Source organism: Nyctibius grandis, chromosome 14 (genome assembly GCF_013368605.1).
Source record: "Nyctibius grandis isolate bNycGra1 chromosome 14, bNycGra1.pri, whole genome shotgun sequence".
Lineage (NCBI taxonomy): Eukaryota > Metazoa > Chordata > Aves > Nyctibiiformes > Nyctibiidae > Nyctibius > Nyctibius grandis.
Window position 1 is genome coordinate 3,914,263 of NC_090671.1, and position 25,743 is coordinate 3,940,005.

The following is a 25,743-nucleotide window of genomic DNA, read 5'->3' on the forward strand; positions in this document are numbered from 1 at the left end:
CCGGGCGCTGCGGGGCCACAGCTGGGTTATATTTTAACAGGAGCCACCTTTGGAGATACCAGCAGCTCCCCCTTCCTCCGTGGCAGGGGGTCAGGCTCTGCCCTGGGGGGCCCTGGCCCCTGCCCCACTGTGGTGCCACCCCAGTATGCCGCTGCCATCCGTGTCACCTCTCGTCACAGGCGTTCCCAGACTTGTCAGGGACGGAGCTCCAGCCCCAGGGGGGTCCCGTGGCTTCACGCCGGCCATGGCAGCCCCTCACCAGCCCTGGGAGCGGGCGGTTGGTGCTGGGGGGTGCTCCTGGCTCAGAGGCACCCTGGCACCCCCGCGGCGCACTGGGTGCCTGCTGGTGGCTGCTGGCAAGCGTGGGGGACGTGTCCCCGGCTGCCTGGGGCACGGCTCGGCGCAGCTGGCAGCCAGGCCCTGCATGCAGAGCAGCACCTGCAGAGATGGGCGCCTGATGCCACAGCCATCCGGGGACGTGAATGTCCCCATGTCCCCCCCAGCCCCGCCACCCAGGGGAGAGGGCTGCGCTGACCGTGTCCAGCTGGGCCTCGGTGTCTTCCAGGGCCACGTCCACGGGGACCTTGAGGCGCGCGGTGGCGAGCTGGAAGAGGTGCAGCACCGCCAGCTTGATCTGCCCCAGCAGCAGGCTCTTCTGGGTGGCTGTGCTCTGCACGTGGGCCCAGCGGGACTCCTGGGGGACAGAGTGACAGAGAGCCCTAGGCACCCCCCGCCACTGCCCCGTGTCCCCTGCACCCCCCTGGCCAGGACAGGGCCATCAGGGAGCCCTGGCTCTGTGCCCCACCATGCACAGTTGCTGATGATGCTTTGTCGGGACCCCCCAGCTCAGCCCAGGGGGTGCAGCCCGGCTTCCCCCCGCTGCCGTGTTGGGCATCTCCCCTCGCAGCAGGTTTGGGGTCCCCACTGTGGCCCCTCTCCCTGGGAGGGGGGGTCCTTGGGCACCCCACGTCTCCCCTTACCCCCTGGAGCACGTCATGGCGGGCGGCCTCCAGGCGTGCGCGGAGCTGGGCCATCTCCTCGGTGGTGCCCAGGAGCTCACTGCTGGCCTCCTCCCGGTACCGCTGGAGCCGTGCCTGGCCCTGGGCCAGCTGCTCCCGCCCGGCTTCTGCCTCTCTGGCCAGGGCTGCCCGCGCTGCCGCCAGCGTCCCGATATGGGCCAGCATGGCCGGGACATCCTGGAACTGGGCAACGGGAGGGGGTTGAGCGGCTTCAGGGGTGGGGGGGGGGCTGCCCTGGGCAGGGCTGACACCCCACAGGGGCCTTGAGGACAGGGTGTCACCGCGGGATGGAGACCCCCCTGCTCACCTGCCCCATGTCCAGCACGCCCCGCAGGTAGTCCCCGAAGCCGCGGAGGCTCCGCAGCTGCTGGGCCAGGTGGTCCCTGCGCCGCAGCAGCCCCGCGAGCTCCCGGTGCAGGCGGGCGGCCTCGGCACCCTGCTGCGCCCGCCGCAGCACCCGCTGCTGCCGCGCCGCCGAAACCTGCGGCGTGGGGACAGGGTCAGCGGGGCCCCGCCGGCCAGCCCGGCCCCGGCCCCCGCCCCGGCACCTTGAGGAAGGCGTCAAATTTGAGCATGACATCCCGGAGCTGCTCCTCCCGCTGCCGCAGCTGCTGCCGGCGCTGTGCCAGGCGCTCCATCCTCTGCCCAAACTCCTGTGGGACCACCAGACACTGTGAGCATTGCCCCAGGCACCACGGGCATCGCCCCAGGCACCGCCGACATTGCCCCACGCCGCAGCACCCAGGGCAGGGATGGGTGCCAGCCCGTGAACGGCTGCAGACGCACCCACCAGCTGCTCATCTCCCACAGCACGGCGCAGCCAGGGCTGCAGCCCCGGGGAGGGGGCACATGGAGGGGCCGGGGGCCACCCTTACCTGCCGCTGGTTCTGCAGCACCTGCTCCATCTCTGCCATCTCCCTCCTCTTCAGCAGCAGGCGCTTGGAGGACAGCAGCGTGGCACCATCCCATGCCGGCACCGGCCTGCTGTGGGGAGCTCATTGTGCCCAGGTGGGGAGAGCACGGGGGCACCCGCCACCGTGGCATGACCGAGACCCCCAGGGACCCCCACTGCCTGCCGGGGTGCAGCACGGGGGGCCTGGCCTGATCTCCCCTCACCCTCCCTCGCTCCTGCCCATCCCTCCCGCATCAGCCTCCTAATGGCTTGGGAAGGGAGTCACGGCACCACCTCAGCTTTCTGATGGGACCCCAGGGAACCCCCTGCCTCCCCCTGACCCCACAGCGGGGCACCAGCCTCGGCAGCTCCCCATTCCCAGGGTGGCAGCAGGAGCTGCCACGGGGGGACCCATGTGAAAGTCACTTGGGAGCACATCGGGCAGCACGTGGGCACCCAGGTGTCCTGGCACCTCTGCATGGGGTGCAGGCGGAGATGGGGCCCGGACACTTACCAGGGTGCCCTCTCCTGCCTGGGGGCCCCAGCTGGGGACACACCACAGCCCCCTGCCTGGGGACCCACCACCCACCCAGTGACACCCACCCTGGCAGTGGCACCCCCAAGGACCCAGCATGCACCCAGTGACACCCACCCAGTGACCCTCCCGCTGGCCGCGGCACCCTGGGGACGTGGCCATGGAACATAAACCAATGGACCACGGGGGAGGTGGGATGTGCCGCCCCATCGCCGGGCCCTCGCTCGCCCCCAGCCCCGCTGCGGGAGGCGGGTGGGCAGCCCGGGGGGGACGGGGGGTCTCACTCACGGCAGCCGCCGCTCGTCCCGGACAGCCGAGCGCAAGCACTGCTCCAGGCCGGGGGCCGCAGGGCCGGTGCCCGCTCCCGGCCCAGCAGCCATGGCGGCGGCACCACGCTGTTGCCAAGGGCAGCCGGAGGCTCCCGCAGCTCCAGGGGATTGTCCTGGCACGGCTCCGGGCCATGCCCGCGGCACTGGGGCTGCGCCCTCGGGGACAGCTTGTGGGCTGGTCCCACTCGCAGCCCCCGACCCCGCTCCAGCCCCTCAGAAACCCCCGTTCAGGCTCCGACGCCCCTTCAGAGGCCGCAGCGCACACCCCGCGCCCGGCCGCTGTCCCCGAGGGCTCGGGTCCCCTCCCCGCACCCTCGGCTCTGCTCCATCTCCCACCCCGGGCACGGCTCGGACCCCACCACCCACCGCAGACCCCCGTGCCCCAAGCGCCCCCTCTCCCCCCCACGTGCCGCCAGGTCCCTTCACTCCCCCGGTGGGTGTTCACGTCCCCATCACCCTCCGCACACCCACATCCCGTGTGCGCTCCCTTCTCCATCACCCTCTGCGCACCCTCTCGCACCGCTCCCCACGTTACACAGTTTATTCCCTCCCTCCCCTCTCGCAGAGCCCCCCACTCCCTCCAACCCCCACCCCACCCCACCCCGCTCTGTTTGGCCATTCTCATGCGTGAGCATCGATCCCCTCCTCTCCCTCCACGCCAGCTCAGACCCCTCCCTGCTCCCTCCTGCCCCTGCCGTGCCTTTTCACTCCATTTACCCCCGCAGGGTGCTCAGACATGATCCATCCCTCCATCCCTTCTGCACGCTCTGGCCCCTTACCCCCTGACAGCTCCCCTCCACGGCTGCCCCGATCCCCTCCCTGTGGGTCCTGCTCCCCTCATCCCCTCCCCGCACAAGCTCCCTCCCTCAAAGCCCCACCGCAAGGTACAGATTTAACTCCCGACTTACGATACGGAGCAACATTTCAGATGGACTTGGGGAAAAAATATTTATAACAAAAAACCCAATCAAGCCTCCCTAGACTCAGCATCACCCCTGTCCTGGCCATGCACCAGGTGTTCCCCCCGTTATCCCGGGACCACTGCGGCCCGGGGGCAGCTCCCTCCATCCCACTCCCTGCAGCCACAGCAGCCGCTGAGCCAGAACCCCACACTGGTATTCGAGTCCGTCACAGGCATCAAGAGGAGCGGGGCTACTGGGAGCCGCTTCCCGAGCTCTGCCTGTGCTGGGTGCCCCCTTGTTAAACACCTGAGACAAAGAGGAACATGAAGAGAGAAGAAATGGAGAAACAAGGCTGGGGAAGGACGGGGTGAAGGCTGGGGAAGGGGCGAGCGGCGAAGGCGGTGGGGGTGCCCGGACCGGAGCAGCCCGCTGCAGGACGCTGAGGGCTCAGCCACACGGCAACGGGGATGTGCTCGAGGGTGCCCAGCCGGAGCTCGGTGTGCTTCCGCATGAAGGGATGGGAACTACGGGCCTCGCGGCTCTTCTCCCCTCGTTCCCCACAGAGAGCCCCCACCGTGCTGCTCGCCATCGTCACCTACGGAGGGCACAGAGCAGCAGCTCAGCGAGAGACAACAAACCAGACAACAGGAACCCCTCCCTCCCCAGCAGCTGCTCCTGGAAGACCCCCAGACCAGCTCCTGCCCCAGTGCTGGGCCAGCGGGCAAGCAGCAGGGCTCACCTTCCGCGAGGCAGTTGGGGTGAGCAGCCTGGACGCCGTGCCCATTGACCAGCGCCAGCGCCTCGTGCCTGGCGGAGCTGCTCATGGCCTCCTCTTCCCCCTTCCCCTCATCGTCATCGTCTGAGTCCACCAGCACTAAGATATCCCCCGAGTCCTGAGTCCTGTGAAGAGCAGAGCGAGCAGAGGTGGGCTGAAAGGCTGAGGACAGCCCGTCCCAACCCACCCCTCCAGCCTGCACCTCCCCGGGCTTTGACAACCCTCTACAGCAAAGCGACCACTTCTGCTGGACTCTTCCAACCCTGCACTGACCGTGGGTGAAGCACAGCTGGTTTCACACCCTGCTGGCAGCACCACCACCACCAGCATGCTGCACCTCCAACCATTTCACGAATATCCACGTACTAAACTGCGTGAGCCGCTCCCGAATGGGGTTACTCTCCCCTCCTGTATAGATGGGGAACTGGAGGCACCCAGAATAGCGTCCTCCCACGCTGCAGCACCACGGCTGTGGAAACAGAACCAAGCGGGGCCAGGGAAGGGAGCAGGGGTGTGAGCAGGGAGCGGAGAAGAAATCTGGTGCACCTGAACCTGCACAAGGCACTTGTTCCCACACGGCTACTCAGCCCCACCATCCCCTTCCCCCGTGAGAAGAGCTTGGCTCTGGGGACAGCCCCTGCCTCCGAGGTGGATTCCCCACCCTACAGGGAGATCACCTTTGCCAGGAGGTGGACAAGGGAGGCCTCGCAGGGCTGGGCTGAGGAAAACCAACACTCACCTGAATGCAGCACCTGAATGGGAGAGAAGGAAAGGGAAAAGACAGAGTTAGAAACCCAGCCCAGAGCAGTCCCTTGGGCAGTGCGCTGCTGGTTTTACTGTACGAGCCCTGCTGGTTCTGCCTGCAGGAGGATGGCCTCTGGCACAGACGTGAAGGTGACCTGCCCACGTACGCAATGAGAGCACCAGAAAGGTGGCAAGGAAAGGGGAGAAGGCCCATCACAGCACAGCTCCCTGGAGAAGGCGAGGGGAAGGTGCCTGAAGCACTCAGCCTTGTGTTTCCAACCCACCTGCCTCCAGGGCCAACAGAGTCCTGACCAGGGGCAGGGTGAGGCCCAAGGGCTGGGGCGATGGTCACAGGACACCAGAAGGGACAAGCAGGTTAGGGATAAAACCGGGCCGCCCCAGGAAGGAGTAACCCCCTCCCTGGCTTGTGCAGAGCTCCTACCTCTCAGGCACAGGAGGGGGTTGTAGTACAAGACGACACAGGTGACGGTGAGAATAGTCAGCAGGGACAGGACCACCACTGCACCCACGACCCCAACAATGTTCACGGGCTCTGTGGAGAGGAGAGGAGACGCAGGAGGCCAGCTTGTCACCAGGACACGGACGGATGAGGGAACCTCACTGCAAGCAACAGAGCAGGTCCCGGTGCTGTCTCAGCTCCCATCTCCCATCATGGCAACAGTCCCACCAGCACAAAGGGTGAGAGTTTCAGGCACTCACGCTTCGCTGATATGGAAAACACCACCACAAGGCCCCTATTTTTGTGCTCACATACATTTAGCGAAAGCAAATCAACCCCTGCCTGTTGTACCTCGAGCAGCTTGAGCCTTGGAGGTGCCCCTTTGTGCCCACAACCTACAGGAGGGACCAAGGATGCTCCTCTCTCAGGCCTGTTGTGCCGAGGTGAGGGGAATCAGGCCTTTTCACCCTGGGGTGAAGGGAGACAGCCCTGCATCTGCGCTTGCCGCAAGAGCGTGGGAAGCGTCAACAGGCAAAGAGGGCTCTTGGTGGCAAACGGAGCCCCTCGGGGCTGGCCAATGGCCCCTGTGAGCTGTGTCCCTGCCTCCTCCCCAACCCCTGCCACAGCAGCCCCAGGCAGCCCCACTCACGCTTCACCGTCAGGCAGATGAAGAGCTCCCTCAGCCCCACGGGGTTCTGTGCCTTGCAGACGTAGCAGCCCCCGTCGGTGCCCTGGGAGCAGTTGCGGATGGTGAGCCGGGACACGTCGCCCTCCTGGGCGATGAGGTACCTCCCTCCGGGCTGGATCTCCACCTCTGGCTGGGTGATGCCCCGCAGCCAGGTGAGCCTCGCTGCCGGGGTGCTCTCGGTCACACGGCATGTCAGGGTCACGTTGTCACCCACAAAGCAGGTCTTCGGGGGCTCCGATTCCAGTGAAGGGATTTCTGAACAGCCCAAGGGGAAAAAAATGAAAAAGGAGTCAAGGAGGGAACGGAGGAGTTCAACATAACAAGCAATCAGCCATCTGACTGATTAATAATCATTAACAGAAGGAGGTCAGACAGGAGTCTGGGACTTGAGCGCTGTGGGTTTGGCATTCAGCTCACTCACGAGACTTCAGCAGCCTTCCAAGGAGCGATCCAAGCAACCTTCACGTTGCTTGGTCCTTTTTTTGACACCTATCTTTATATCCCCAGGGAAGAATGGTGGGAGGGCAGCCAGCAGGAAGGTGGCAGAGAGGAGACAGGCAGCACACGAATTTTCCTTTGGATCAGCAGAGCTCTTTCATAGCCCTGACAACCCTTGCAGGATAAATACAGCTCAGGATTTCAAAGGCCACTTTAGTCAGACCCCTTAGATGCCCGAAGGGGGCCTGGGGGCACGCACGACCCTTCTGCTATAAACCCAGCCCTGCCCAACTTAGTCTAAAGATGAGCAAGGCCCTAAAACCACCTCTCCCTTTCACACAGGCACGAGTGCTTGCACAGGTGAAAAGCTTGGTGCAGGGAGACTTGTCGGCCCCTGAAGAGGTACTCAAAACACAACTCACCTGCAACTATGCCCTGATGCATCTCAGCTGCAGGACTTCTGTGCCTTGTGCAGCCGCCTCTGCACAAGCCAAGCCCTGCCACGCTGCCTCCTTAGCATCCCCCCCTGCAGCAAGCGCCCACAAGCCTGGCTTGCCTGACCACTGCCTCAGTGCTCCGGAGGGCAGAGAATGACCGGGGTACCCGTCTGCCCCACCATTAGCAGGCTCATTAACCGTTAATAAGGCAGGCAGGTCAACTCACTTATCTCCACAGTGCACGCGGGCTCCTCCTGCTTGACGACGTGGCTCCCAACACACTTGAACACTTTGCGGTGGGAGAGGTGGGAGCTGTTCAGCGTTTCCACGTGTGTGTCCGAGGAGCTCGTGGAGCTGATGACCCAGCTGGAGTTCTCCAGATCGTGCCCCTCTTCTCTCCAGTGCAGGGTGGGGTGGGGATACCCCCCCGGCCAGCTGCAAAACAGCTGCAGCATCAGCCCCGACGAGGAGGTCTCAGCCCAGCACTTTGGGGTTGACTGCGGTGGATCTATCAGCAAGAACAGCACATGGTCAGAAACACTTCCAGGTCACAGCTCTTGGCACCTCAGGGCTGGAACTCCCACAAGTGTTCGTGTTTGCCATCATTCCCCCTGAAAATCTTCCTGTTTCCCGGCCTATCTTGCTCCCTGACCTGCGTCCCGCAGCCCCAGGGGAGCACAACTCTGACTGACAGCCCACAGGGACCAAGCAGGGGGCTGTCACAGGAGCCACAGCCAAGCCTTGGGGGACTAACGCACAGGGAGGAAACACGTTATTGCCACAGCTTTATCCAGCGGAGACGAGATAAGCACCTAAAAACGCAGTGGGAGAATAAAATCTCCCCTCGCTGCCCTTGGTCCTCTGCTACAGCTACAAGGCGGTGACACTGATTCACTGCTTGAGAACACGGCTCTGCCCCTCCCCGTCACTGATACAAGCACTTGGATTTCCCAGGGGGACATGGAAAGCACCAGGGCTCTTGCCCAGGGACGAGTAACCAGCTTCTCAGAGCCACCAGCTCAAAGCTGGAGACCTCCCCAGCAAGCCCAGCACGTTGTTGAAGGAGGAGGCTGTTCCTAGCGTACAAGATGCTCTACCCACAGGGAGCTCTTGTAACTGGTTACTCCCTGGTTACACTCAGGCCCAGGGCCACAGATGCGTGCTGCTGCAGACAAACCAGGCGTGCTCGGCTCCTCCCCGGCACCACTGTCACTGCTGTACGGGACGGTGTCACTCAGCCACGCACCACACTTGCTGTCCATGCCACACTGCAGCAGCGGGGACAAACTCCAGCACAGAACGTGGGCAGGGTAAGTCACCACTGGCCTCATGCCAGGGCCACTTCATAACTACCATGACTATGTTTGTTATTTAAATACAGGAACAACTACCTGAGGGCAGGAGCGGGTCAGAAGCCAATGGAAAGCCCAGAGCAATCCCTCTGGGCAGAGCAGGGCTCACGTTTCATGCAGAGTTCCTGCCTCTCTCCCATCAGCTGGTTTCACACACCCCCGCCATGCACAGATACACACACGTGTTCTTTTAACAGCCACAGGGATTCTGGACTCTGATCCAGGCAGAGTTAACACGCTGTGCCCCTGGGGCTGGCTTGCCTAATCCAATGCTGAACAAGACCCCACCGAGAGAGCAGACGCTGCCAAAGCAAGCCCCACATGAGAGGTGTCGGGGGATGCTGGATGTTTATTTTGTGGAGCATTTATTCAAGTGACTTTCAAATGACATGGGTTAAAAAAAACATCATGGCAAAACTCCATGTGAGCTACAAGAACATACCTTCTTGGGGCTTGGCTTTCCAGGAACTGTACACACGCATCTCGTATGATCTTTGAAACCACCCAGCTATGGCAAGGAAGTTCTCAACACCACCTCCTCTGTCCCAGCTCTGGGAGGTCTCACAGCTGACCCTGAATCCTGGCTGTGGTTGATACGAGGAACCTGGCAGCCTGAAGCACCAGAAACCGCCCCGCATCGAGAGGTGGACACAGCCTTTCCAGACGTCCAGCCATAGAGCTGCACTTGTGCTGGGTCCAGGAACCTGCCTCCTGAAGCCCCCAGCTTGACATCCTGAACTCCCAGGCTCTCCTAGTACAACTCCGCTCTTCTTCTAAATGCTAATGGGAGATCTGTTCCCAAAATGCTAAAAACCCAAAAAACTCCCACACCCTGCCACCAAAAAACCCTCACAAAACACCAGCAAAAAAGGACCTCATGCCCACAGAAGAGCCAACGGTGGCTTACACCAAACAGCACACAAACACACCAGGAATTCCCTTGGAGGTGTGCAATTGCATGTGTCCTTCACACCATCCACTTCCTACCCAAAACAAACACAGAACCGCAGCTCAAGCCAGGGCTGCACCTTTGTCGTGTTGCTAGAATATTTCCTCTACTGCTTGAGGTTTTTCAAACACAGTTTTAAGCAAAAAGAGAACTTTTTGGTACAATCCATGAGGTGGGTTGAAGACTGTCAACTGGTTAACTCCCACATGAAGCCTACAGATCCTGGGTGGCTCTTTTAAGTCTGTGTCTGAGAGGTTTGCTCCAGCTCCAGTAACAGTGAACGTGAAAAAACAGGGCCCGTGCTTCTAGTCTGAGGTTGAGAAGCTTCAGCTTCTGGCCTTTGCTGATGCTGCTTCTGCTGATCTAAAGCACCACCAGAAGTACCTCTCTCACCTATTTAAGGGCACACCAGTGTCACATATCACCTTTGTAACCTTTGGAAATTAATTGACACATTAATTCCACGCTAATAAAGGAAGTTCAGAGTGCAGCACCAACACTTGGCATGCCAGGGATATCTTTTGCTCGTGACTGTTTTGCACCAGCACTCCAGATTTAGGGCTCCCCCCTCCTAAGCCCCACACCTACATACATATTCTCTGAAGTAGCCTGGGGTTTGATTCCTTCACTCCAGCCCTCTGTGACGCTCCAAACCCCATCAGCACGTTCCTTGCCCCAGGAAGAGAATTTTTATTTCAGAGATTTAATCTGTGCAAAACAGGTACAACTTTTACAACACGCACCCTTCACCAAACACCGAGAAGGAAGGAACACCCTGAATGCAAACAGAAAACAGGTCTCACGCACAGGAGGTGTTGACGGAAGGAAAGAAAGGGGCCAACAGAGCACAGAGCGTCACCGAAACAGGCACCCTGGCAGCAGTGTTTCCCTCTTCTCAGCCCTGTAATATGGGCTTGGCTGGCATAAAGGACAGCAGGTCACAGCCCAGATGCAAGGGGCCAGAGCCTACGTCACACCTGATTCGACTTGGGGAAGGGGCTAAGAGTGGTACCAGCCATAGGATCTGTGCTCCCTGCTAATCTGGAGGGGGCTGCTCCCACAGAAGAGATGGGACATCTGGGCAAGGTAACGGTTCCCTGGCAGAAGCGAGAAGACCCGTGCCAGCAGCCTGCGAAGTGACCAACTTGAGCGCTCTCCAGCCCGATCCTACGCCTGTGCTGTGAAGATTTCTAAGAGAATGAATGAGTGAAATAAGATGGAAATGGGAGAGAGCACCAAAAGACACGACAGGACTGAAAGGCTGAAAGACTGGCCCGTGCTGATAACAACAGGCACGCTCCCAGGACAGTGCTCCCAGCAGTAAATATGAGGAACGTGGTGGTTCCACCAAAATCAGAAGGCTGCACTGTTAAGACTCGGCGCAGACAACTCATCAGCTGAGGACCCTCCATTCTCACACCAAAAGGATGGCAACAAGGAATGGCACATCTATTTCAAAGGTGTAATTCCATCAAGGGAAAAAAGACAGGGAGCAGCAGCCTGCACCCTAAGATTTCTGAAGGCTCAAGTCAGGCAGATTCTGAGGCAAAGGGTCACCCTGGAACAGCTACAGGACATGAAAGATCTGTCCAAAAACTAGTTTATCATCATCACCAATGAAGAAGGAACTGAAGAGATACAGTAAGGACTTAACAGCTGGCATTTTGTCCCCTGCATCACACACAACTGATCTTTGAGAGACCCTTTAGACACTCCGTGAGTGAATGTGTAATTGAGCAGCGTCAACCTGCCCACGGATTTTGCACAATAAAGCCACCTTACCCTTTTTTTACATTATTTTTCCACCAGTGCCAGATGGATCTGGAGACCTGTGAGACTCGGGTGGAAATTCACAGACGCGGGGCAGACTTACTGGCTACCAGGAGCTGGACCCTGTGCTCATGGTCCGTCTTGTTCAGCACTTCCTTGCAGGTGTAGTTGCCTTCGTCCTGCGCGCGCAGCTCTGTGATGCGCAGGGAGCTGTTGTCAACCAGGGAGAAACGGACGTCCGGGGGGAAGGTGACCCTTGAGGAGAAGAGTGGGGGGAAAGAGTGTGGGTCCCCTTGAAACCAGACCACCTCGGTTGCTTCTTTGGAGACATTTCGGCAAAAGAGGAGGATGCTTCCTCCAACCTTCCCAAAGACTATTTCCTCTGTTCCTGCAAAACAGAAGGGACAGCGTCAGGGGTCTGAGGAACTGGCAAAGTTCTTCTGTCAGCAACATCAACCCTCTGGGGTGCATGTTAGGGGGGCTCTTGCCAAAGGATCTCCAAGATGCATTTGGCAGCTAACAACACTTAGTGCAGACACACAATCGGGACGAGGGACACAGCTTAAAATGCTCAACAGGAAAGCAAGGACGGGCTATTCCTGCCTGAGAGAGGAGGGCAACGAACCGGTGACCTGGAGGAGCCAGCAAAGAGCGTGTTAGAGCAGTAACGGCGCTGGGGTACAGCCATGTCGCCCAACGTTTTGCTGGACCGCTCGCCCAACGAGCCTCAACCCTGCACCGCACCGAAACAAGGAGACAAAGCCCACCCCGGCACCGGCAGCCACCGAGGAAGGTGGCACAGCTGTTGGCAGCCCCCGTTTGCTCTTCCTGCTTTCCCCTTCCCCTGCCAAACGGCACCCGGACCCTACAGCCACCTCGAGGGGCCGCAGCCCCCTCAGCGCCTGCCCTGCCTCTTTCCAAAGGGGAATTCTGTTACTTTCAGCAAAAAAAAAAATTACATTTTGCAAAAGAAATCCGCATTAGGCGGGCTGGGGACGTCCCCTCGGGGCCACGGCGGGCCGAGGGACCGCTCTGACAGCCGCCCGCACACCCTCGCCGCTCCCCTCCCCTCAGCCCCCCGCTACCTGCGGCGTCCCGGCGCGGCACCAGCCTCCACACGCAGAGGGCGAGGAAGAACCGGGCTGGCGGCGTCCCGCCGGGCAGCCGCATCGCCGTGTGCCGCCGCCAGAGCCTCCCGCCCCGGGGAGGCGGTGCTGGCCGGCCTCCGCCCCGGCGAGCGGGCAGGGGAGGGTGGCAGGTCGGACCGGCCTATCCGCCCTCCCCTGCCCGGTGAGGGGGTCGTGTGTCACTCCCCGCCGCCTCAGAACCGCCATCTTGGGCGCCCCCGGCCCCGCCCGCCATCTTGGGCAGCCCCCTCAGGGCGGCCCGGAGCTGGTTTCCCTGCCCGGGGAGTTTAAAATGTTTAAAAGCAAGGAGGATGGTGTTTGCAGAAGGCAAAACTAAATGAAGGTGGTAAGCGAAACCCTCAGCCCAGAGGGTCTTCTGTAATTCAACCACTGACAGACACGCCAAAAGCAGTGGGAGCAGGAAGAATGGTGATACAAAACTATGAAGCGTGCCACAAACTGTATGGTTCTTGGGTATGGGCAAAAATAAATGAGCAGGCAGCAGCTTAAACCAAAGCTGGAGAGGAAAGAAGCAGAGCACAGACTGACGAGGGACTGGGAGGAGGGAGCAGGTGGAAAGGGTAAAGGAGGAGCTGCTCCGCAGCTGGAAGGATCCCAAGGAAACAGGCAACAAGGAAAGGGAAAGGTACGAATGTTTTCAGTTTCTTTAAAGCTGACCCTCAGATTCCGCTGGGTGAACATAACAAAGCACAGCCGGCGTGCTGTTAAACGTTGGCAGCGGATGTGTTAGGAGAAATTGTCTCAATGACAGGTTTTTTGCTGACTGATGCCAAGTGGACCCAATGGTCCTGCATTGTCCACCACTGCAGACAGCAACTTCCAGGCTGGTTTGTCATTTGTAGTAATACATAAATTACTTCTCTGCATAACCACACAACAAGGATTGTAAAGCACGTAGGTATCCTCAGGTTCCTCCACGACACCTTACTGCTTGGGGAAGGCACAACACGGCCAGCTATCCAGCAGCCATCACACACTGGGCTAAGGCGTGCAGGGACCAGAGTGCTGCGATCCACAGGGCTGCCCCCACTGGGCCCTGGCACATAATTCATAACCTAATTAATGGCAGGGCCAAGGCCGTTAAGCAAGGGCAGCAGCGCTGCTTTAGGCAATGGCTCTGCCCGTGCTCGGCCTCGCCGAAGACCCGGGGCAACCCCTCCCGGCCCCCAGCCCCAGCGCCGCCACCCCCCGGCTGGGGGCGCCCTAACAGCTGGAGCGGGGGAAAGGCCGGTGGCGCGTCGCCGCCAATGGGAGCGGAGGGTGGCGGCGGCTCCGCCAATGGGAGGCGGGGGGCGGTGCGGGGCGGTGCGGGCGCAGTGCGCGGAGCGGAGCGCAGCAGCGGCCATGCCGGTGGACCTGGGGCTGTGGAGCGGGCCGCTGAGCCTCACCGAGGTGGAGCAGAAGCCGGCGCACCCGCTGCGCGTCAAGTATGGCTCCGTGGAGATAGACGAGCTGGGCAAGGTGCTCACGCCCACGCAGGTGAGCAGGGCCTGGCCCCGCGCCCGGGGCGTGTCGCGTGGCAGCGCGGCAAAATGGCGGGAGGCGGCCGGGGCTGTGGCGCCTTCGCTCGGGCGGCCCCGTCGGAGCGTCCCCGGGCGCGGGGAGGCGAGAGAGGGGCCCCGCTTCGCTGCCAAGGCTTGCACGGAGGCGGCGCGGTTGGGCCTGGCTCCGTGCTGCAGGAGGAATGCCGGCGGCTGTCGTAGGCTGGGTGCGAGCTGGCACGACCGGCCTTGGACTGCTCGGGTGTTACCCCTGCGCCGAGCACACGTGGCCTCCATGTGCAGCGCAGTGCGGTGCTGCTGGCTGGGCAGGCAGCAGGGCTGGCCGCTCGTGCTGACGCTGTCATCCCTCCAGGTCCAGCATCGCCCCACCAGCATCGAGTGGGACGGCTGTGATCCCCAGAAGCTTTACACCCTGGTTCTCACGGACCCAGACGCTCCCAGTAGGAAGGACCCAAAGTTCAGGTACTGGGGGCGGGCAACTCCCTGTCGTGCCTGGGGAAAAGGGAGCGTCCCTCTTGGGCTGAGCAGAGGCTTAGAAGGAGGATGGGAGTGTGCTCTGCCTAAGGGATAGCAGTGAGTCTGTAGCTTGGGATAGAAACAGTGTCCTTGCATCTCTCCTTGGGACAAGGACAGCACAGGGAGGAGCAGCTGCTTTTGCCAGGGGCGTTTGGAGGTCTGTTGTAGCTTGGAGAAGCACAGCATCTGCTGCTTGCTCTAATGTGGTACGTATGTCATTTGGAATTGGGTCTGTGTGTGCTGGCGGTGGAGTCTTAAACCTGGGACCAGCTCCCCTTTCTCAAACCAGGCTCGGAAGCATGTGGAGTACCCACTGCTAGGGGCCAGGCTCTGGGTTTCCCAGAGCTGCAAGGCAGGGTGACAGAGTTGGTTTTGAGGGGCTCTGCATCCTGGCAGAGGCAGTACCTGCTGGAGGATTTGGCAAACCAGGAGCAGCAGCTGTTAGCTTCAGTTTTCCCCAAACCAACAGCCTTAGGGAAAAGCAGCAGCTTGGGGTAACGAAGGGTCTTAGCCAGGGCTGTGACGCAGTCTGGTTTTTGCATTCTCCTTTCAGGGAATGGCATCACTTCCTCGTGACCAACATGAAAGGCAACAACGTGGGGAGCGGGACTGTGCTGTCGGATTATGTCGGCTCCGGCCCTCCCAAAGGAACAGGTCAGTACCTGGCTGCAGCCGTTCCCGTGCTCCGAGCACAGCGGTGCCGCGTGGATCGAACGTGGCGTGCGGGGGAAGGGGGGACGCCTGCAGAACACCGGCTGCCCGCTTGGCGTGAGCTGCGCTGCAGAAACGGCCCGCACAGGACTGCCTGCAGCTGCTGGTAGCCACGGCCAGCATGGACACGTCTGGCCACCGTCCCTCTGTCTGGCGCCAGGCCTGTGTGGTTCTGCCTGCAGGTGGGAGGCGGTAGCAGGGCGCACTAGCCTAGGCAGGACGTGAGCTGTTCAAGCATATCTAGTGCACCTTCTCTAAGCTCCTTTAGCTCCGTCATACTTAGCCTCCTGATCCTGGAGAACGCAGGTGTCTTTCCCTGCGCTCCTGGGGTCACTTCAGCACAAACCGTAAAGCCGGGAGCTGCGGGTGACCGGCGCTTGTACCGCTCTCCTCCCCCCAGGGCTGCACCGCTACGTGTGGCTGGTGTACGAGCAGCCCAAGCAGCTGACCTGCAACGAGCCCGTCCTCTCTAACCGCTCTGGTGACAAACGAGGGAAGTTCAAGGTGGCGTCTTTCCGCAGCAAGTATGAGCTGGGGGTGCCGGTGGCTGGCACATGCTACCAGGCAGAGTGGGATGACTATGTGCCGAAGCTCTATGAGCAGCTGTCAGGGAAGTAGGGTGAGGGGACCTGAAGCAGCACTGTGCAGCACCCCCTGCACCCCCGGTGACCACGCCGGTCAAAGCACATCGCTGTAGTTTTGTTTGATTAGTGAGTTGAACTCCACTGCTCCCGCCCTGACCGCTGGAACTGTCACCCTGTCACTGTCCCTGGCCTGAACCTGCTTCTGCGTGGTCCAGCCCTGTGCTGTGCTTCAGCTGGCTCCCCTAGGCACAGGCGAGCGCGAGCTAGACGAGCTTCTGACAAGGTGTCCTTCAAAGGGCCACCCCCTCCAGGCTGACCTGCTTAAGGGAAAGCAAAGCCTTTGCGAATTAGTGTCACTTCAGAGCGTCTCTGCTGCGCTGAAGTGGGGTTAGTGGCAGTGGCGTGGGTACAGAACCACTTTCGGGGTTGGTGCTGGCAGTGTAGTCTCCCCTTTCCAGGAGAGGGGAGGGCAGTCTAAGGGAAACTCCTGGGTTTTTTAATTTTGTTTTTACCCTCCAGTGTTTGGCCAGTGCCTCCGCTCCACTGAAGTGAGCCACTAACTAGTGAAGGGAGAGGGGGGAGGAGGAGGCGGGAAGCTGTTTATAGCACTATTTTTGTTCTCTGTTGCCACTCAAAGCTGAGAGACCACTTTGTTTTGTTCAAGTTCTGTTGTGCCCTGATGTTAACGTGCTGTTCGCTCACAGTGCAATTAAAAACTTACCAAGGTGGACGCTGTGGTTTTGTCTTCTTGGGGGACGAGGGGAGCGCTCCCAGGAGCGGCTTGGTGTCACCGGGTTCCTTTCCTCCTCCTGCTGGGAAGGGCTGGACCCTCTGACAGGAGCTCCACCCTCCCAGCAGTGCTGCCCAAAACAGGTGCTGATGCTGGAGGAACACAGCTCAGAGCAGTCAGTCACGTCTTTCTATCCAACAACCTCCCTTGTACCAATTTAAATCTGCTCACGTCGAGGTGGGTGGTTGGCAGCTGCCAGAGGAGCCTGTCCCTGCCCACCCCACTGCAGCTGAACCCCGAGGGCAGATTTCAGCCCCCAGGAGAAGCACCACCAGCTTTACTGACCCGCAGCCGCTTCCCAGCCCAGCTGCGGGGTCCCCGCTGTTCCCCTGACGCTCCAGCAGCTCTCAGCGAGGCGTGGTCGTGGCGGCTCCCTGTGCTCAGAGCAGAAAGTGAACCTTGGGTCCGCTCTGACAGCTTTGAAAGGTTAAAAAACATGAAGCCAATGTAATTTTACTTCACAGAGCTAGAAGCCTTCCCCTTTTTAAAACTGCTTCCCTTCTCAAAGATCTGCACCCAAGTGGTGTGAGAAACAGGTACAAAACCCTTGACGTGCTGCAGCAAGGCCTGTAAGAGTCTCTGTAACCAGGGAAGGTGGTTGGTTGCTGCCCCAAGGTAGTTTTTCAACCCAGCCATTAAAACATTTAAACATTCAAAGAGGAGTGGTGGGTTTTCAGGAAAACGGCCCCAACTCCTCCAGACCAAGATGCACACGACTAAGCACAGAAGGTGCAGGGAGACGTGCTGGAGCCGCTGACCTTCCCTGTGCTCACCCAGGGCTGGTCCATCTTCTCGGGCTGGAAGCAGGACATGAAAAATAAACCACAAGCCGTTAGCATGAAAGCCTCCACTGTCAAGAGAACCAGGCCCTGAGGTTCCTCCAGCGCTGGCACAGCCCCAGGCGGATGGAGGGGGCTGCGGGGACACCGCACCCCTCCCTGCACCCACCCACAGCGTGCTGGGGGAGCCGAGGGGTCACCCCCTGCTCCCACCTTCGGGCTGCGCCGGGGACGGGCCCCGAGCCGCTCTTCCCACAATGAGACAGCGAGGCGTTGTGATGAACACTTTTATTTACAAATATAATTAAAAGCTCTGACAGTTACTCATGCTCATCCTTGGAACCTGAAAAATGTTTTTGTTATTTTGTGGGTTTTTTGTGGGGTTCTTTTTTTTTTATTATTATTTTTTATTTTTTTTTAAAGTGCATGCAAAAGAAGTAAAGCCTTTTTTTTTTTATCTTTTTATTGTAAGAAAATACACAGTTTGAAAGTGTGAATAATGCAATATTTGTGACCAAGATCATGGGGTTGGGGGTGGACTTGGGGGAGGAACAAAAAAAAACCAAAACCCTAAAAAAAGGGCTGGGGATGATCTGACAGACAGTGTTGGACTCCAGGTACTGGACCGGAGTGGGTGGGTGGCTGGGAGCAGGAGGGAAGGAGGGGAAAGAAGTAAAAAAATTTTTGATCAGAGAAACAGTTAAAATACAATATGAAAATAAGTAAAAGCTCTCCTTAAATTCCTTCTATACACAAAATACACGATTTGACAAAGCCCAATTTGTGCTACTGGGATCCCGTGGGCTCGTTTAAGTGTATTCGCATTCTCTGCGACAGCAGAAAATGATTTATGATACAATCAAGAAGATGCCGCGGGGCGAGGTCTCAGCCCCGCCCGGTTCTTCTAAAAATCACCAGCTCTTCGCCCCGTCCCTCCCCACCCCCCCAAAGTAATAATATGTCACCACTGATATGTACATCACGATTAAGGTTTTTTTTTTTTCTTTTCTGTAAAATGTATCAAATTTCTCAATTTTTAATAAAATTTTTTATTATTTAATTATTCCTGATGAATAAATACCAAAAAAATAAAAATAAAATAAAATTATGCAGCAGCTAGTTAAGGTAAGGCTGCGGATTTAGTCTCTCTCCCCCTGGGTTTCTATATATCATTTGATTATTATTAGTTTTTTGCTTGTCCTTTCATTGATTGGTGCTAAAATGAGTGATTGCTCAAAAGCAACAGACATCCACTTTTTTTTTTTCTTTTTTTTTTCTGTTTTTTTTCTCCATTAAAATTGTCTCCAAAGTTTTCACTGAAACATTTTTTTAATCATCGCACAGAGACATCAATACTGTGACATACTATGGAAAAGACGGCCAGGAGCTGTCCTGCACCGGGACTTGACACAGGGGGAAAGGGGCCCCTGATGGAGTAAGAATATACAGGCACTAGTCCGACACGATGTCAGTAAGAGAGACAGAAAGAGAGAGAGCACGCCCCTTAACTGGGGAATGTTGGGTTTGCAAGTTTTATCATTCTTTTTGTTTGCTTTTTGTCTGTTTTTTTTGTTTTTTGTTTTTAAATGGCAAAAGAAATCTACTCTCATCTATAGTCCTCCTTGGGATACTCTAACGTGACCAAATTCCCAAAGCCCATTCGCAAGCTCTCCACGTCAAACGTTTCGATCTCTCGCTCCTGCCTTTCCAACAGAAACTTTATCCTCTCGCTGCGCTCCTTCTGCAGGGCGGCCAGCTCCTCTTCGATCTGGAAGAAGCACAGTCAGCAGCCCCTCAGCACAGCACGACTGCCCTGGGGCCAGCAGCCCCTGACCCCCCGTGGGACCGGGTGCCCCCCGGCAGCCCCCCCAGACGTACCTTTTGTTCGAGGTGCGCCCTGCGCAGCGACACCCGTTGCTCCAGCTTCTGGAGTTCCCTTTCGTGCTGTGCTTCTGTTTGCATCTTAATTTTGCTCTGGTACGCGTTGAGCAGCTCCATCTCCTGCTGGAGTTGCAGTCTCAGGGCCTGGCATTCTGCTTCTTGGGCCTCATCCAGCCGTAGCTGTAAGGTCATCAGGAAAACAACAGTCAAACCTCCACGAGTAACTTTTTTGCTCCGACACCAGCGACATGCCGCTCTTCCTCTGAAAGCTGGGGAGCCTCTGGTGGTGGTGGCAGAATGGGGAAGCAGGAAGGGCTTCACAAACGGCTGCTTCCCCACCCACATGGAGGCAGGAGCCTCAGAGAAGATCCAATTCTAAAACCCCAGCATGCAAGGAGCAGCAGGGGAAGGATGCGGGGTGCTAATTACAAGAGGGAAAGTGCCATCTGACACATGATTTTACAAAGCCGTTACGAACACAACGGCATCGCTCCCCATCCAGCGGCCAGGGGAGGCAGAACGCAGCGTGCCGCAGGGACTGACGGCCCCACTGTACCCCCCCTCCAGGGTCAGAGACCCCCTGCCCAGGGACGGGAGGTGCCGGCCGCTGCACCTACCGCTTGTGAGGCCATCATCTCGTTGATGCTCTGCTCGTACTGCTCTGCCAGGATGGCGAGCTTCCTCGTCTGCTCGTCCTTCAGACTCTTCAAAATTGTCTTGTGCTCACTCTTTGGAGTTACTTCCAGCTGGTGATTCTTCAGTGCTTTGTACTGCTTAGTTTGCACTTTGCATGTGTCCTGGAACTGCTTTTTGATCTGCATTTCCATAGCCTGCCAAGGAAGGAACGATGTGAAGAGCACGAAGAGCTTTGGGGATGGAGCGGTTATAGTACCTCCACACGGGCGGGTTGGCAAGAGACACCCACAGGTCCCCTGTGCTCTGCACCCGGGTGAGCAGGGTGTGCTCCGCACACGCAGCGATCTAACGAGCATCAGCTCAGGCCCTGCTTCACTGACCACGGGCCCGGGCTGGGAGCAGGATCCCCTAAGCCTTCCTCAGCCCAGGGCATCTCCGTCTCCTACCCCTGCTCCCTGCAGGTCACCCAGCCCGTCACCCTGCCGCCTGCCTCCAAAAAGGCGTTTGCTTTTCCAAGGCCTCCCATTTTGCAGCCTCACCAAGGCCTCCCCAAGCTGCCTCCCCCACCTCGCCCACGTGCTACAGGGAGACTGCAGAGCCGAGACCTAGCGAGGGTGTGACAAAGCGAATAAAAGCAACGTGCCTTTTTGGACATGCAGAGGAGGAAAAGAAATCCCCCACGGCAGCTCAGAGGTTTCTAATGAACCCCCAGCCGAGCTGGGACAGAGCAGAGTCCTCAGCACACCCATGTTCTCTCTCGCTGTTGACTTTAAAAGCGAGGAAGAACCACCCAGCCCCTTTCCATATGAAGGTTTGTAGGCTGACACCAGCAAGGGCCTGAAGAAAGCACAGCTCGTCAGATGCAAATTCTGTAACACTTCATTAAGGACTAGCCTAGTTCCACCCAGCAGCCTCAATGAGCACAGCGCTCCGAAAATCCTTGGGGATTTGTTGCTATAACAGCCTGGAACTTCCTTACACCAGAGCAGCCCTGCGCAAAGGGAAGGGGTGCGAGGGAGAGCGCCCGGCGCTGGTTCTGCAGCGTGGATGCTGCATGGAGGAGGCAGCAAGCCCACCGACCGGCTTGCCTGGCAGGACAGAGGTTGGAAGAGGAGGAAGGGAAGCTTCCAGCACCTTCAGGTTCTTTGGTTGCTGCCGGAGCTCCATGAAATGCTTCCTGTGCAGCTCCCGCTCCCGCCGCTTGTTGTACTCCAGCTGGTTCTCCAGCTCAGTCTGGTGCTGCAGCCGGATCAGGTCCATGCGCAGCTTCTGCAGCGTGTGCAGCTGCCTGTACTCCAGTTCACGCGTCGACTCGTCGTGCCGGATCAGCATGGCGTGCTCCATCTCCTTCTGCGTCCGCTTCTTGTTTAACTCCTGCACGAGAGGACAGCAGAGCACAAGACAAAAGCTGAGGAGCGGTTCTCTCTGCCCTGAGATGCAGTAGTTGAGTCTGCGAGGTTGGGTGTCATGGTCACTCCTCTAGATGGCATCAAGGACTTCCACGTGCCACAGGGAAACACAACCCCACGCTAACAAAGTGTCCACCTAGCATCCATCCATCCATCCCCCTGTACCCTGCTCCTCTGGCAGCTCCTGGATCACCCAGGGAGTCCCCAGCAGGTGGCACTGGGACCACACACGAGCCCTCTGTGACTGCTGGGAATCACTGGAGTTTTTAATAAATACATCTCTGGGGTGCTCAGAGCTGGGGGGTCTGGGCTGGGGTGACTGACAGAATCAGGGGCTCCTATTTGACTGTTTTAAACTACCCCGACCCCCTGCTAGGCACTGGGAGATGAAGCTTCTCTCACATCACTTACACTAGACTGGCCAAAGCAGAGGTGAACAGCTCCAACACACCACATCAGGTAAGAGAAAGAATTTAATCTTCCAGTGTGGACAGGTGGGTTTTGGCCCCTGGCACAGAACATTTTGTAAATGAGGATACAGCCCAAACCTCACGTGATATAGGGGAGGGTCAGGTTGGACATTAGGAAGCATTTATTCTCAGAAGGGGTCATTAGCCATTGGAAGGGGCTGCCCAGGGAGGTGGTGGAGTCACCATCTCTGGAGGTGTTTAAAAAAAGACTGGACATGGCACTTAGTGCCATGGTCTAGTTGACATGGTGGTGTCAGGGCAGTGGTTGGACTCGATGATCCCAGAGGGCTCTTCCAACCTGGTTGATTCTGTGATTCTGTGATGTTGCAATGCGCACACTGGAGTTCCTGCACATGGTCCCCTGCAGTCTAGGAAAACCTTCACCAACTTACAAGCCAAGGAAGAGGAAGATACCGGATCCTCTCTCCTATTACTGCTAATATTTCTGCCTCAAGGTATCAGCAATAACCTGTGGAGCACGGAGCTGAATCCAGCTCAGTGATTACAGCTGTACCCCATGCTGATGGCTGGTGACCGACACAGATGGTCTGCTGGTACGTCTCTGGCTCAGCTCTCAGGTTTACAAACTCGCTGCTGTGCTTCATGCTAGACTGAGGCAGGCGCAGCGAGGGCTGCCTCGCACTACGCCCAGCGCCCAGCACCCAGCACAGCGAGGGCCCAGCACTGGCTCAGTCTAACAAGTCTCTGCAGTAGAAGCAAAAAAGTGTCATTATTGCAAGTTGTCGTTTGTACTTTGTAATCCTGCTGTAATTCTCACCATCAGCACCTGCAAACAGGCACTTCAGCCCCTTTGGCTGTTACAACGGAGACAGGTTTAAGCTAGGATGGGGAAGGAAACAAGGGCCAGGTGTTGTCTCTGCATTCTTGGCCATAAGGATGTTGCACACATTTACATTTAAGGAAAACTTGCACCTTGACAGCCCAGATCAAAAATCAGATCTACTGGTGTGCTGAAATCATCTCCCACTTGCACAAAGGCAGGCAGCACACTCTGACAGCACGTCAGCCCGTGCAGGGAGCTGTGGCCCTCGTGCCTTCCTCTCGGGACAGCCCAGCCGGCCTCTCCTGTGCCCGCTCCACACCTGAGTTCAGCTCGCACAGCATGAACACAGGCACTCCGCTTCTCATAAACACTTCCCCATTTCTACAAACAGAACCTCTGTGGTTACTTAAAACATCAAGAAAAAACATTCTTGCAGTGTTATTTACTTCAGCTGTCTGATCCAGTGAATTTGAACCAGTTACTAGGGATATTATTTTCAGGAAATGAACACCTAGGTCATTCTGAAAATTACGTCTCTTAAGAGCCTAAATGCAGGAGCTCAGGAGTGTTTCCTGGCTAAAATACCACGGTAGGTAACTGAATTCTGTCCTCATCCCTGCCACAGAGCTTATATGCTGTGATAAGGGTGCCCAAATCTGATTTCTTCACAGTCACTCATTGTCGGGGGGTCCAAGTGGAGATGTCTGGATGTGATCTGCAAAGCAGCTGAGCAGCCCCAGGCAGATCTGAAGTCAAGGGCAGCAAAGCTCTGAACAGGTAAAACACAGGGCAACGTTCAGTACGCTGGAAAATTTGATGGTAGCAGACTGAGTACCTGATTATTAGAAATTTTTGATAACTCACTCAGCCTTTACTAAAATACCTTCTCATCTGATAGTCTTTATCCAAAAATAACATTCATGAAGAATTCAGAAACTATAGTGACTACCATAGAACAATCTACAAGTAATAATTCTTTCTCCAAAGTGGTATTTGACTCCAGGCAGCCTGTACAGCAAGGGGATAATAACTAACGAGGAAAAGCAAGATGCTGAATAGCTTCTCATTAACAAACTATCGCCCATTCTGCGCACTAATTGGAGCAGAACCCAATGGAAAAGCAACATCTGATTATTTGAGGACAACCAAAACGCAAACACACAAGAGGACTGTATTTTGGTATTTCTTACATTTGTAGCATTTCATTCTGCAACCTTAACATTGTTCTTTTAAGGTTATTCCTGGTTTATTACACATATTTCAACTGTGTGAGTTTTCTCTAGCCAATGAGCAGAACTCCTCCCGTGATGCTTTCAGCCATCCCACAGCTCTCCCATAGGTGGCCCTGGCACTCAACATGGCACAAACTGCCCTGTGCTGTGGAAGAAGTGCAGCAGCATCCCCCAAAACCTATTGCCCAGGAGCTCAGATGAAGCATCTGACCCAGGGTAGGTGGCCCACATAACGCTTCTGTCTGCAAGTCAACTATACGACCCCTCCCCAGTTACTAAAAGCAGCCACACCTGTGTGGAAAACTATTTCCCAAATCCCATTTCCTACATTTTTCTCAGTTCTGTTTAGCAACTGGAAACATGAAGATCTAATGTCAGTCAGCAACCTGGTTTACAGACACAAAGCTAAAACAATTAAAGAAATGCCTGGGACAGGAAGGGAAGAGTGCCTTACTTCTCGAATGTTCTGCTGCTCCATCTCGTGCCTCTTGATCATCGTTTTTCTCTTGAAGAAACGGCAGTTTTTGTCGTAGTAGAGTCTCTGCTGGCTGAGAAGATGGGCCTCCTCTTCAGCCTGTGTGTGCTGCAGGTTCTCTTTGTGTTTGGATATTCTTTCTTGCTTCTCTTTCTTCGGTGTGCTGTGGTCCTCATTCATTTCCTGCATGCATACAGGGTCACAAGACTTCCCTTAGGACCACAGTGACACAGGACTTGGAGGACCTTCAGTCACTGGCTACTCCTCTGCCATTCAGTTCACAAAAGGACACCAAAATCCTGACTACGCCACCAGGTACCAGCAGAACCAACACCTGGCCATGCCCAGCCCTACTGCCTCTGGAGTTGTGTAATGACCCAACAGGAGGAAGAGAAGAAAGCGGCCATTAAACACAAACATCTCAGGGGCTAACCAGTGTGGCAATGAAGAGACAGTAACACAGCACTGCAGGGGCAGCTCTGGCTGCCCAGGAAAGAGAACTGGGTCAAACTCCTCAGCTCCCTTCCCAGCTCTGCACCTCTTTTACAAAGGAGTCCAGCTTGGGCGTAAGTTTTATTTCAACAGGACTCATGCTCGATTCTCTATCGAATCAGATACCTGAGGGCTCCCTGCTATTCATTTTCTCACCTCTACATTCTTAACAGCAGATGATTCTGCGATGTGGTGGGAACACTGTACTTCAGTAATGCAATTTGGGATAGGTAAGCTATACACTAAGTTACTTCTTTTTCTTATTCATATAAGTGATCACGGGGCTTTTAGTCAAGTGATATCTAAATGGTTGCTCTGATTAATTACAGCTTTAGCAAAAAAAAAAACAGCTGAGGAAAAAGGGGAAGAAGAATTCTCTAGGAAGTCCCATCTTCCCTCATCACCCTTGGTTTCAAAGTTTCTGCTCTACAGCACATTGTGAAGGCACCTCTAGCACCCTTAGAGACTATTCTAGAAATGCTGCCAGGTGCTCCCAGTTCCTGAAAGTTTACTTGCTGAGAATCTAAATCTGCTTCCAAGCATGACAGTATCCCTTAAACCCCTGGGCTGGCCCAGGTTTATCAAAACGAAAGGCTAGTTCATGTTCACTCCACACCCCTTCAGCCCTGAAAATGATGGTTTCTTGCCTCTTTAATCTTTTCCTTGCAAAGCTTGTATTGTTTCTTCTGACTTTCTAAAAAGGTCGCCAGGTCTTTCTTTTGCTGTGCCAAAATCTGTTGCTGGAATTTCTTTTCATCTGCTGCAGCTGCCTTTGCCTGCAAGGCACAGAGAGGAAAGGAAAAGAAAAAAAGAGAGAAAAAACCCCAAAGGGTGAGGGAGCAGGTACTGAATGCATCACAAATCAGTCTTCTGTTGTGCATCTTTTGGTCTGTCATTCTCCCATCACTGTGCTACACAAAGCTATGAGTATTCAGCCACACGAAAGCTGCTTGCACAAAACCCCCATAATGCCCACATACATTTCAGAGTTTCCTCATGCTGCTTACCTTCTCCACCAAGCCCACCCCAGAGGATAAAACCCCA

General features: G+C 56.8%; 4 protein-coding genes across 11 annotated transcripts in view; 1 reads left to right on the top strand and 3 right to left on the bottom strand.

Moving 5' to 3' along the window:
* Nucleotides 1–255: 255 nt before the first annotated feature.
* CFAP73 (cilia and flagella associated protein 73) lies at nt 256–2,826 on the bottom strand. The gene is made up of 7 exons (XM_068412931.1): nt 2,735–2,826; nt 1,895–2,000; nt 1,568–1,672; nt 1,327–1,500; nt 981–1,202; nt 536–694; nt 256–438 (listed from the first exon to the last, which is right to left on the bottom strand). The coding sequence occupies exons 1-7, from the start codon at nt 2,824–2,826 to the stop codon at nt 256–258; spliced, it is 1,041 nt and encodes a 346-aa protein (XP_068269032.1).
* A 917-nt stretch (nt 2,827–3,743) lies between these two features.
* VSIG10 (V-set and immunoglobulin domain containing 10) lies at nt 3,744–12,504 on the bottom strand. Its single transcript, XM_068412431.1, has 8 exons — nt 12,376–12,504; nt 11,394–11,678; nt 7,446–7,727; nt 6,306–6,599; nt 5,639–5,749; nt 5,192–5,204; nt 4,417–4,577; nt 3,744–4,272 (listed from the first exon to the last, which is right to left on the bottom strand). Exons 1-8 carry the CDS (start codon nt 12,458–12,460, stop codon nt 4,202–4,204), a joined length of 1,302 nt encoding a protein of 433 aa, XP_068268532.1. The 5' UTR covers nt 12,461–12,504; the 3' UTR covers nt 3,744–4,201.
* A 1,226-nt stretch (nt 12,505–13,730) lies between these two features.
* PEBP1 (phosphatidylethanolamine binding protein 1) lies at nt 13,731–16,481 on the top strand. Its single transcript, XM_068412429.1, has 4 exons — nt 13,731–13,917; nt 14,293–14,402; nt 15,010–15,110; nt 15,568–16,481. Exons 1-4 carry the CDS (start codon nt 13,783–13,785, stop codon nt 15,783–15,785), a joined length of 564 nt encoding a protein of 187 aa, XP_068268530.1. The 5' UTR covers nt 13,731–13,782; the 3' UTR covers nt 15,786–16,481.
* Nucleotides 16,482–17,639: 1,158 nt separating this feature from the next.
* The window catches only part of TAOK3 (TAO kinase 3), a 93,649-nt gene continuing 85,545 nt past the window's right edge, over nt 17,640–25,743 (bottom strand). For all 8 annotated transcript variants that reach the window (XM_068412401.1, XM_068412406.1, XM_068412400.1 and 5 more), the window contains 6 exons: nt 25,347–25,475; nt 24,187–24,390; nt 20,972–21,211; nt 19,819–20,031; nt 19,199–19,381; nt 17,640–19,088 (listed from right to left, as the gene is read on the bottom strand). In XM_068412401.1, coding sequence (XP_068268502.1) covers nt 18,927–19,088; nt 19,199–19,381; nt 19,819–20,031; nt 20,972–21,211; nt 24,187–24,390; nt 25,347–25,475 — 1,131 coding nt within the window. In that variant the 3' untranslated portion in view covers nt 17,640–18,926. The remainder of the gene's footprint in view (nt 19,089–19,198; nt 19,382–19,818; nt 20,032–20,971; nt 21,212–24,186; nt 24,391–25,346; nt 25,476–25,743) is intronic.